General features: G+C 39.6%; 2 protein-coding genes across 2 annotated transcripts; both read right to left on the bottom strand.

Moving 5' to 3' along the window:
* Positions 1 to 233: 233 nt before the first annotated feature.
* On the bottom strand, positions 234 to 4087 carry LOC310800956 (uncharacterized protein). The gene is made up of 4 exons (XM_083664854.1): positions 4069 to 4087; positions 2412 to 2520; positions 2014 to 2189; positions 234 to 1866 (listed from the first exon to the last, which is right to left on the bottom strand). The coding sequence occupies exons 2-4, from the start codon at positions 2503 to 2505 to the stop codon at positions 1426 to 1428; spliced, it is 711 nt and encodes a 236-aa protein (XP_083520980.1). The 5' UTR covers positions 2506 to 2520; positions 4069 to 4087; the 3' UTR covers positions 234 to 1425.
* Positions 4088 to 6551: 2464 nt separating this feature from the next.
* Positions 6552 to 8692, bottom strand: LOC310816593 (cornifelin homolog B-like). Its single transcript, XM_083686845.1, has 4 exons — positions 8571 to 8692; positions 7881 to 8008; positions 7271 to 7425; positions 6552 to 6997 (listed from the first exon to the last, which is right to left on the bottom strand). The coding sequence occupies exons 2-4, from the start codon at positions 7993 to 7995 to the stop codon at positions 6866 to 6868; spliced, it is 402 nt and encodes a 133-aa protein (XP_083542971.1). The 5' UTR covers positions 7996 to 8008; positions 8571 to 8692; the 3' UTR covers positions 6552 to 6865.
* Positions 8693 to 12635: the final 3943 nt, after the last annotated feature.

Below are 12635 nucleotides of genomic sequence, written 5' to 3'. Positions count from 1 at the left end.
TGACACGCATTACATAAAGCCCTCAAGAAATGATTTGCATGCATGAAAAGTTATTTTTCTGTTCCATGGTTGTTGACTTCCTCTTTCAACCCAAATATCAACTCACATTTATAAAGTATTATTTTAATAGTCTACTTATATTTATTCTATTGGTAAAATGTAACTACCCTGTCTTTATTCCACAATATTTGTTACTAGGCTACATGATAAAGTCAGTGTAAAACATGTGGATGTAAAATTATTTTATTTATTGCACAGGGAATAAAGAACATCAATAGGTGGTGAACATTCTTTGGTCATCCAATGTAGAAGTCTTCCTTGGCCTACCAGACCATTTGCGATTGCTGAGCTCACCAGTGCTTTCTGTCTTTTTAATGTTGTGATCAGTGATGTTCCAAACGGCTTTACTTATGTTTGTGGTTGATTTTTCCTGATATTAGCCTTATTATGGCCTGTTTGGCTTTCACTGGCATCTCTTTGTCCTCATGTGTTGACAGACACCAATAGCAGACTCTAAAGGCAAACGCAAAGCCTAGAATCAATCATATACATTGACAGCTCCATAAACAGAAACACCTGTCAAGCCAATTGTCCCATTACTTTTGGTGCCCTGAAATAGAGGGACTATGTATAATTTTTTTTGTCATATCTAAATATAAATACCATCAAATAAAATCTGAGAATCTATACATTAACCTCAATGTAATTCTTTGATTTGAAATCCAAACTTTTTCAGTATATAGCCAAAAAAAGAAAAAAAGCTTCACTCTCCCATTACTAACGCAGGGCACTGTACTGTATATGGTATAGATCAGTGATTAGGACATGGTCGTTTAGAATTACCATATTGCCAAGGGTAGTAATCTGAATCTGATCTTGATTATTATAGTCCAACATGAGACACCTGATTCCATTTACCAACTATGACTGAATTTCACAAATGACTTAATATTTTGTCAATAGTATTATTTTTATTCTAGACCTCAAATATATAGACACAAAAGCATCACATTATATGGCAAAATTGTGTCATTACATAATAAAGCATTTGAAAATAACAATCACAGAGAAAATCACAGCAGTTATACATAATGGTGATATCTATTAACGTTTTCAAATATCATAGTAATGTGTAGTGAATGAATACCATCAAATAAAATCAGAGAATCTATACATTAACCTCAAAGTAATTATTTGATTTCAAATCCAAACTGTTTCAGTATATAGCCAAAAAAAGAAAAAATGCTTCATTCTCCCATTACTAACGCAGGGCAGTCTAAACTGCTAAGTAGCAGTCAGAGCAATAGCCCCATTAAAACACATTTTCTTTCACATTCTTTCGTATCTATTTTATTGATTGACTGTGAACCTTGCAGGAAGTTCAGACATCGAAACAACTGCATTGACTATTTGAAACAGCAGAGCTTAGTATTTCATAATTTGCTGAGACATGTCAGGGAAAGGTAGGGCTGAGGCCCCATAACCAGCTTGGGGGTGATAGGGAGGAGGGCGATCGCTGGTAGTTGTAAGTGGGTTAGCAGTCATGACATGCGGATTGGTAGCCATGGTGGGCAACTGTTGACTAGTCAGGACATGCGGATTGGTAGCCATGTTGGGGGACTGTGGACTAGTCAGGACATGCGGATTGGTAGCCATGTTGGGGAACTGTGGACTACCCATGACAAAGTTCTGTTGGTTGGTCATGAAGACCTGAGGTGCCATGGCTTGAGGCTGGGAGCTGACGGCCGCTGGCTGGGCGTTTATGATAGTGTAGCTCTTATTATGCTCTTGGATCTCCCGGGCCATCTGACACCAGGAGCACGTGATACAGAAGCACGACACCATGAGGTCCCCGCAGATAGAACCCTGTGGACCCACAAAAACCCTCTTGTTCAACACACAATACACAGAACTCACCAACGATCCCAAACACAAATGCAGGCCTGCAGAAACAGCACCTTTTATAGATTGATTGGTATCTATTGTGTGATCTCTGTTAAGAGGGAAATGCACCTGAATTCCATATTTGTGGCGTATAGCAACCCGTAGGGCCAGGGATGCAGGTGGTGCGCAGATGGGCATCATGCATGCAGGGCCTAAGAGGTCCAGCAAGGGCAGGCAGGGACTCTCCCCAAAGTCTCTCGTGGTGGAGCAGGCAAAGCAAGGACAGCACCAGTAAGCATAACAACCTGCACACACACAAACTCACCTTCTCATTATAACATAAAACAGTGAGTGCAACAAGAATACCATTACTGCTGCAGGTTTAATGACTGTTACTGTTATAGTCATTGCTTGACCGTGCTATTGGTTTTGCTCATTGGTTTTTAGAGCTGTGGTTAATGTTTTTTAGTGAATACTTTATGATTGTTGGCAAAGGTAATGAATGACCTATGGCGATTCAGACTCACAGGTATTCATGTCCTGACAGCAGTCAAAGAGGTCAGTGTTCCAGGCCTTCAGTGGAGACTCCACCTGGTGACGGACTACCACGTTTGCAGTCATGGTGATCAGACCTGCCTGCAGACATACATACATGTACTACTGTAGGATGGGAGGCTTAGAAAAAAGGTTTAAGTGAATAATTTATTTATTGATATTAAACCTAATGTACAGTACAGGGAATGCATTCAGACACAACAGGTCTTCTACACTGAGGTACATTACATGCACAAAGCATCATGATGAGTCAACTCATTGTACTAATAAGGGTACTTCACCCAACTAATATGCTGTACATTAAATTAATGTATTCCTAAAAAAGTAGTCGTTTCACCAGGAAAGAGAGCTTAGTGGCATCACAGAGTGCACACAATTGGATGTAAATTGGATAGTCCAACTGTTGTTATCAAGCAAACGTCCATAGTGTATCTTTACAATTATCAAGTATGTCAGGAAACTAGATTCCACAGTTGTGAACTACTGTTCTGACCACACAGAGTATTGAACTGCTATACACAATGCAGTCTCCAAGGAAAACATGCATGCAGTAACGATAGTAGTCTACAAGGCCACCATAATGTGCTCTTCTGCACGTTACTGTAGCGTGGATAAGATCCCTGCATATAAAGAGACCATGTTCTAATACATATTTGCTACGGATAGCCTAGCTTTGATTTACCTACTTTCTGTAATGAGCTAGGATTTGACAACAAAGTGGCTGTACCAGCCAGGAAAAATCACTACGCTAATACCATAGCCAATCGAAACATTGTTGGGGACATATTACTTTTCAACACTATCACTCTACAAATGTTTCACTATCACTATCACTATCACAATCCCTACAGATTTTTCAAGGCCATTATATGCTGAAGTACAGTGAAAATGTCATGTGTAGCTCCTATAAGCTAAGGGCAGGGTCAGATTTAATTAACTGGGGGCACGTTTGGGGCCCCCACTTCACGCCTCTCCTTCACTATTTGTATTTCAGCACTTTTTTGCAGGACTCAGTGGGACAGTGGCCTCAACGCTACCCTCAATGCTACCATCAGTAAAATGAAACAAAGTGAAATGAAGCCTTTTGGCTCTACCTCAAAGTACTGCAATGTGTAGGCAACAATATCATTCTGTAACTGCATCATAATAAAGCAACAGCAAACCAAACAGTATAAGTTAATGATAATCCTAGCCTATCCAAAAGGTCTTTGGTATTCGAAAAACACTAGGCCTTATATAGATTTAATCTACACGTGTACAATTGTTTCCAACACATGAAATACACATTGCAAACCCCAGGTAAAACAGCCTCCCATCTTCACCCTGGTAGTCGTGGGGCCCCGTGTGAAAAGGGGCTACTGTTTTACTAATGTGTATTTGAGATTGGCTAATATACTTAACCAAATTCAAATCGTTTCTATTCTGGGCAGCAGAGCAGAGTGACAACTCTGCCAACTTAACAGTTGTTAGCCAATAGCCAAGCTAGGTATGAAATACATTAAATTACATTAATAAGTATGTGATTGTTTTGTTACATCATACTCTGTTTGACATAATAATAATAATAATAATAATTATTATTATTATTATTATTATTATTATTATTAGAAGAAGAAGAAGAATAGTTACCACCAGACAGAAGGTGATTTTGTAGCTCCTGGAGTAAACATCCAGTTAGTCAGGAAATACTATCATATCATGCTAAGTATATCAGGCTAAATACTATCATATCATGCTAAGTAGCTACCTTCTCAATATTATTTCTTTCTATGTATGTGGTTATCGAGTAGGAATTTCCATTAATAAACCCCCTACCCTTGAACATCTATCTTACCTATATGGTTCTGGATACCCTGGTTTTAAAGCCTTGAAGGTGCAGAGAGAATGAGGAAAGATGACTTAGACTTCATCAAGTGTAATGAAAAATGCCTGGAAGGTCCATCAGAGTACGTCATTGTTCACAAATGCTGCAAAACCTGAATGTTGAGCAGTTCCGTCTCCTGCGGGGATAGTGTTGATGTTTCAGGGAGTAAACTTGTTTGTTCATAAATGCTTTCATTTCAGCATTACATTTGCCTCTAGCCTTTCTCCTGTGCTCATCATCCCCCCTAATTATAGTGTTTTTGTCTGTTTTAACTGCTCTTATATTAACACAAAAACCATAAATCATGACCAAATTTAGTTTAACACCTTTTTAAGCTGTGAAACAATGTCTTCAGCTAGTGGTTAACATGAGTAACTGCAGTGAATATACAAAGAACAGACACTGAAAATGTATCTACGTTTCTATGTATTTTTCCTATTGTATGTATGTATTTTTAATTTTTTTATGATTAGAGCTTAAGCTGTTAATGGGAGCTCTGTTTGTCCTCTTGTTTCTGTTTCATAGAAATTGTGTTTCTGTTTCATAGAAATTGTGTTTCTGTTTCATAGAAATTGTGTCTCATCAGGTTGCTAAATAGATGCTATTGTATAATTTGTATAATTTCAGCCTATAGTTCTAAACGTAGCGCTTCTGAGTGAAAACAGGTCCCCAACGTGTGCCCTGAAGTCTGTGCATGTGGTACGTGTGCAAGGAATCCACTGAGCCCAAGCCACGGGAATGCAAGCTGCTTCAAAATACTGGCGCTGATGGCTAAATTAGGTAAAACAATGATTAAATTCATTGATTATATTTGTACTAAACTATACATTGACCATCTGGGCGCAAAACGAGAGGTTTAAACATGACAGACATAGTCACAAAGATCCTATATCATATATTTTTAACTTCACTTAACGTCTGTCACAATCAAAGGGAACGCACTGCAGCCATCCAGCAGAGGAAGACAAACACACTCCTCAAACTCAGAGGCCATTCTGCAAGCAAAGCATGGGAAGCACCACCACGCAGAGCAACCTACGGAGAGGGAGAGAGAGGGAGAGAGAGAGAGAGAGGGAGCGAGAGAGAGAGAGAGAGAGAGGGAGAGAGAGGAATACAAACACAATGACATTTAAATCTAACTTAATGAGAAAGTGATTGACAGGCTAAGGAAATCTCATTATAGAGCTGCTAGACTCATGTAGACTGGTATAGACAGACATAACTGACACAGGGGTCAATCGCAGTAACTCACACACTGCCAGGTCATCGAAGCAGCCACCGAGTCCAGTATTCCAGATCAGTTTCCTGACACAAGCTGTGAAATTGTGTGCCTGTGCTGTTGGTAAGATTAAAGTTACGAGAACCATAATTACTGAACTAGAGCTTTGAGTATCTCTCTTACCAGCAGCTGTCACCCATCTACAGTCACGGATGATCCTCGCTCATGGCTGGGTGAGGAGGGAAGTAGACCACAATATCTATATACTATTGTATGTTAATCACGCTCCTATCCAGTCTTTCACACTGGTGCATTTAAATATGGAAAGTGAAACAACTACATAACAGGAGTATGTAGGTGGATCTGTGTTCAAAAATAACAAATAAAAGTTCTAGAATGAACAACAAAATATGATTTTCTTTTCATTAAGAGTCAGCATCAGCTGGTTCACAACTTACGAAGTGTTATGCTTTGATTAAGAACCAGCTGACCTGATATGTATTTCCAATGCTTATGTGGAGGTTTAAAAGAATGTCAATGTGAACTAAATATTTCAAGCAACCTTTATAATCATGAGGAGAGTTGTGTACTCTAATCAAACTAAATATGCAATTATTTCAAGGGCAATGGATAGGTGGATAACTGGATATTCAACACCTTTAGAGAGAGAGAGACAGACAGACAGACAGACAGACAGACAGACAGACAGACAGACCTTTAGAGAGAGAGAGAGAGAGAGAGAGAGAGAGAGAGCGAGAGAGAGAGAGAAAGAGAGAGAGAGAGAGACACAGAGAGAGAGAGAGAGAGAGAGAGAGAGCGAGAGAGAGAGAGAGAGAGAGAGAGAGAGAGAGAGAGAGAAAGAGAGAGAGAAAGAGAGAGAGAGAGGCTGGCCTAACAGTCAAGTCTGTCTACAGTCAGTCTATCTGAGGAACACATCTATAGCCTCGTACAGATAGACACAACGTGTAAAATGTCAGGTGTTCTGAGATAAAGAAATAAAGATAAAGAAGGCTAAATTGATTCACAAGATGATTTTAACATAAAATATATTTCATATTTCAATGTCATTAGGCATATATGACATACAAAAGCAGACACATTTATGCAGCATAACATTTGAAACACATTTAAATGTACACTACACTAACTTATTTATTTACATAGTGTATGACTTCTTGTTTGATAATATTTAAATAATAAACAATGACTCAAACGAATAATCTGCTGAATTTACTTCTCAGCTCAAATATCTATCTGACAATGATAGATGATCTATCCACCAATGATGATGATGGTGATGATAGCATGGATGTGGTATGGCAGTGAAAATGTCCTGAAAATTGTTAAAACGTTGATGTATTTCTGGTGCTGACGAGGACGATGGGGAGGTTACGGCTCTTCATCTCTCTGGACATCTGGCACCAGGCACAAGGACCGCAGCAGGTGGCATACACACAGTCATTACACATGGTGCCCTGGAGAGAGAGTCAGCCATGTTTAAAGACAACAGCACGCACAGAGAGCAAACAAGACTAGGCACATTGCCCGGTACCAGTTACTAATTCAAATACTAGTGGGAGAGAAATGTTCACAAACACATTGGGGGGTTTTATAACGAAAAAACAAACCACAAGGCCTCTGAGAAGTGATGTGTACAAGGCCTGTGGCTGGATTAGCAAATGCATATCTTTATCTCTATACGAGATTGGTAAACAGGTTTTTTTTTCTCTCCGGAGTCTAAAAGTTACCCTGATGCCGTAGCGATGACGCATAGAAACCCTCATTGACATTCTGACGGGTGGGATGAGGCCAAATATGTCCAGCAGAGGGAGACAGAGACATTGTCCGTAGTCCTTGGTAATTTTACAGGCATGGCAGCAATGACACCAGAATCCACAACAGCCTTGGCATCGGGAATGAAGCACCAATTAAGAAACAACCGTGTGTATAAACGTACTTTACACACACAAAATATTCTTTGACACAGATATACGCACAGACAAGTGATTCATTACATACATACACAGGCATATTCAGGCTACATCTTGACTGTCCCTCCTAAAGACGTCTTCACCCCCCACTACCCCTCTGTACAGTTTCTCTACTGTTAATAATTAAACAAATATATGAACACAAATAAAGGATTCTTCCTTTTTCTAGCATTGTGACTGCTAATGGCACCTGGTCCTAGCATAGATGTTTGCTTATGATGACTGATGTATCGATGATTCACTTACTTTAGACAAATGCACTTGTTGGGATAAAAGCGTCTGCTAAATGTCAAAAATGTCAAATGTAAAAATACACAAATATAACACATAACATTAAACACATAAAGACACATTAACACACACTTACAATCTGCCATGTCATCAAAACAATCACAGATTCCGGAGCCCCATTCATCAGATTCTCTGGAGACCATGACGGGGAGAGGCTGCTTGATAACCAACTTTGATGTCTTCGATGTCATGGTGACGTTTTATCTACAAAGACATTCATCAGAAGACATCCTTAATAAATGACTCAAGCCCTGAGTTTTCCTTGAGACAGCTTAACTTTAAATTCTACCACCTCAACGAGGTGTGATTGATCCCGCCGATCGTCATTGTACAGAACAGACACATTTAGATAGTCAGACAATCCCTATTTGCCGCTACATGTTAGGATTTATAGCAAATGGTCATTCTCTAAAATGTATATCTGATGATTAACATGTATCTATTATCTATTGTCTTGTAGCCACTAGGTTATATCCTCTGTCAGGAAAAAGACAACTTCAATGTGGACAAAACTATCATCAAGGTAAACTAACTGGATAGAAAACATTGGATAAGACAGAGCCTGAAGTTCAAGATAGCCTGGAGTTCCATCTTCAAAGTGAATCCTATTACACCATGTTTTGGGATACAATATGAGTTATTATCATCTCCACAATATATATATAATGTAAGATTATATTATATAACATTATATTATCTATAATTTAATCTAAAATCAGCTGTTGATTGTCCTGCTTCAACATTTCAAAATATATTAATCTCTTACCTGTGTGTGTTGTGTGTGTGAGAGAGAGAGATAGAGAGAGAGATAGAGAGCTGTGGGACTGATCTGTGGACAGTAACCACAGAACTGACTTCTGAAACATGAAGCTGTAATTTCTGTCATGAGAGCTGGAAAATGGAAGAATGTGATTATGGTAATCTCAAGCACATATCTTGACAACAGCCTAAGAACTGCCCAAACTCGTCAGGCCGGAACACTTGCCCATCACTCAAGGATTAAGGTCCTTGTTTCCTGACAGCATAGAGAGCCAGAAAGAGGTGAGGCTGTCACATCTAAGATGTTACATTGCACAAAAAGAATGACACACACACTTGAGTAGCTATGACTGAGCCATCACTGAAATATGGGCCTACGTATTACTCTCTTTGGCAATAAAAAAAAAAGCAGCCTGGTCCATATCTACTAGGCTAATCATAGGATTCCTAAAAATCAATATACCAAACTCGCTTGTAAAGACTCGTAGGACGATATGGAGAGAGAATACGCTCTGCTAAAGTGCATTTATTTATTTAAAGTGTTCTAGTTGGGCATGATTGATACATTGATAAATTACATTGATACATTGATACATTATGCCGTGTGCATACAGCGAAAGTACATTAGCCAATCTCATTCATTTAGACTATTTCAACATTTCTTCACAATTCGGTGCGCTATGACAATTCGGTGCGTGATCATAGCGGGTCTACTACACCTTTAAGACGTAGAAACTGTGCGTATTGGGAGTGGGCAAATGTTCAACTAAAAAGCACACAACAACATATCGCAATGGGGAAACTGTGAAGAGGACCCTCCGTGCTAACCACTGGTTAAGGTTTGAATTAATGTAGGATATACACATCTTTTACTTGAATTATGAGCCATCGAAAAATTAGTTTGACACTGTACAATATCATTAGGCCAGTGACTGTAAGAATAGCGTAAAAGGGTTTGCGCATAGAATGAACGCACCAAGCGTCTTGTCTGCCGACGTAAACAAAATCAGTTTTACTCAGTGTAAAGGACTAATTTTTTTTTTTTCTTTCCTTTAAATAGTTGTGTCTTATAAAAACCATGGTCTCATGGACTTTGCATTTCACCCACATCAAATAACACCAGAGAAATAGAGAAGAAGATTGAAATGTGTCCAGTTGATTCCTTGATTTATGTCAGTACTGTCACATTCTCCGTTTGTATTTTCATCCAGACTGCGACAACAATATCAATCTCATCATCGCCACGGAAATATCTGCCGATCTCCTGCATGCTGTACTGTTGCGGAAGCAAGGACGAGGAGAAGCAGCGCCCGGACGCTGAGGTGTCGAGAAATCTAGGTATAGATACGGACACTGAGCGTGAGAAAAACCGTGAGAGCGCAACTCAACCACGGGAAATGTATGGTATTGTGGGAATGCCGGAGCTTCTACCTCCCTCTGGCGTGTTCCAGCCCAGCCCAGTGAGCCCACGCGAGCCGGGTGAGGTGCCAGGTTTGGTGACTAGATTCAACAGGGGTGTGCTGAGCTTTGACTCCCCCCAGCGGAGACAGGGCCAACGGGCCCCGAAGCTAGGGCAAATCGGACGGTCGAAGAGAGGTGAGTGCGGCAGACGATGAAGCTGTCAGAAGATTAAATGATGAGGCTGGATTTCGTCAGAAAATGAATGGCAAATAGCCTCCTAACGAATAACCTCAGATTTTACAAGTATTCCAAAGATCAAATGTTAGCCACACCATGGCACTATATACTCACTGAACACTTTATTAGGAACACCTGTACACCTTCTCATGGTGGAGGTGGTGTAATGGTGTGGGGAATGTTTTCTTGCCACATTTTGGGCCCGTTAATACCAATCAATCATCGCTTGAATGCCACAGCCTATTTGAATATTGTTACTGACCATGTGCATCCCTTTATGGCCACAATTTACCTATCTTCTAATGGCTACTTCCAGCATGATAATGCAACATGTCACAAAGCAAAAGTCGTCTCAAACAGGTTTCATGAATATGACAATGAGTTCAGTGTTCTTCAGAGGCCTTTCCAATCACCGGATCTGGATCCAATAGAACACTTTTGGGATGTGGTAGAATAGGTGATTCACAGCTTGAAAGTGCACCTGAAAAATCTGCAGGAATTGTGTGATGCAATCATGTCATCATGGACCAGAATCTCAAAGGAATGTTTTGTGGAATCAATGCCACAAAGAATTGAGGCTGTTTTGAGAGCAAAGGGAGGCCCTACCCAGTATTAGTATAGTGTTCCTAATAAAGTGTTTGGTGAGTGTATATCTGCAGTGTAATTTAATGATGTGCATTAGGCCCACATTCAACGAGTCAAATGTAAGTGATAACGGATGATATAACACGTTCTCTACTGCTTTGCCACATGTGGTATAACTTTGTAGTCATCCTTAATAGTATGACTATCTCTAAAGAATCCATAGTTTTCTGAAGTGTTTTCTGAAGGCTTGATTAATTCAAGGGGACCGTGTTAGAATTGTTTCACCTGGCTGTCACGTGTCACACAAATGTGGTTTAATTTTTTTACAGTGGTCATAGAGGATGAGGATTTGGATGACATCATGAACAACAATGATCCTCTTCTCCCCATATCACTGAACCTCTCGCCTGTTGCCTAAACACTGTGAGACTACCTAGACTCAATGTTCTATTTTGTAACTAAGTTCTGGTAGGGTATACCATCTGGACACTACCCAGTTCAGGTGTCCAACGCAAAGTTTACAATAGCAGCATGTGCATCCCCTGTAGTTTAGTACTTCCTTGACACAGGAAGGTGGGTGTTGAAGGAAATAGAGAAAAACCTGCGCATCTTTGCTGGAGCTGCTGTTTTGGAGGGGGAGCAAGTAGGGTGGATGTGGGGCCGAGCAAGCTGAAGCATAAGCACAAGAGACAAGGCCCTACCGTTGAAGATATGCCCCCTAAAAATGTGTTGACCTGTTTTTAGTTTTGACATGTCTTTGGAACACTCCACCCCACCACTGCTTCACCAAATGGGTGGCTCATTACAAAAGGTTACAGGTTACTTTTGTAACTTTGTAACTTTGTAACTGTGTGAGTGTGTGTGTGTGTGTGTGTGTGTGTGCGCGCACATGCACGTGTGTGTGTTTGTCTTATTCCACCTGAATGTAAAAGGTGAGAATAGCTGTCTTAGTAGCAAAAACAAATATGCATCTCACCCATGTTTACATCCCCTGAATATCATGGCTGTTCAGCATGAGTACAGTATGCTTACAGTATTTCAACAGCATTGTATTCAGATACTGTATTGATACATCTTTCTTGTATTTCACATTATGTTAATGGATATGATGATTTAGCCTTTGATGGTCCTCAACACTGTCCCTGTAATAATGTAATAACTGTAATAATTATTTATTGATTTTTCAGGATGAATCAATGTGAAGACTGAGACAATCTTTGAATTTATTGTAGTTAATATCGTATAAGCAACATGTCCTAATCAAAGCCTTAGAACAACACAGTAAAGCTTCACATTAATTCTACCAAAGGGACAAGAGTTGTCACTATGACCTTTCCTACAATCAGCAGCCTACATTCTGCTTGTGATGATGCCCTCACCTGGTCTAAAGTCATTAAGGTCACTCAGGTTTTGGTGGATCATATTAAACCCAGTTATGATGTAGAACCGTAGGGCACACCTATGTAAGGCTGGCCCAACTGTGATATATAATATATATATAATATAGATATAATATATGAGTATGTTTTTAGTGTGGAACCATTGGGTACTTAGCCTCTTCATACTAGATTACCGGTATTCCTGAGCTGTAATATGTACATCTCTCTGCAGATTGGATAACTCCTAGTATTCTAAATGTAACCAACTTCTTGCATGGACTGATACTAAAGTCTGAGGACTTCATATTACAATACGAATCTAACATACTTTGCTCTGAAGATTCTCCTATTCATAAAACAGAATTGTTTAAAGTTATTGAAATGTTATTGAAATGTTATTGCTGCTTTGTTGGGATGATTTTGATATTCACCACAAGATGGCGATAAAGCCAAAGGAACACACAGTGCCG

Source organism: Argentina silus (genome assembly GCF_951799395.1).
Source record: "Argentina silus genome assembly, chromosome: 2".
Taxonomy (NCBI): domain Eukaryota; kingdom Metazoa; phylum Chordata; class Actinopteri; order Argentiniformes; family Argentinidae; genus Argentina; species Argentina silus.
Note: the sequence above shows the minus strand (reverse complement) of the source record. Positions and strands in the feature narration are given on the sequence as shown.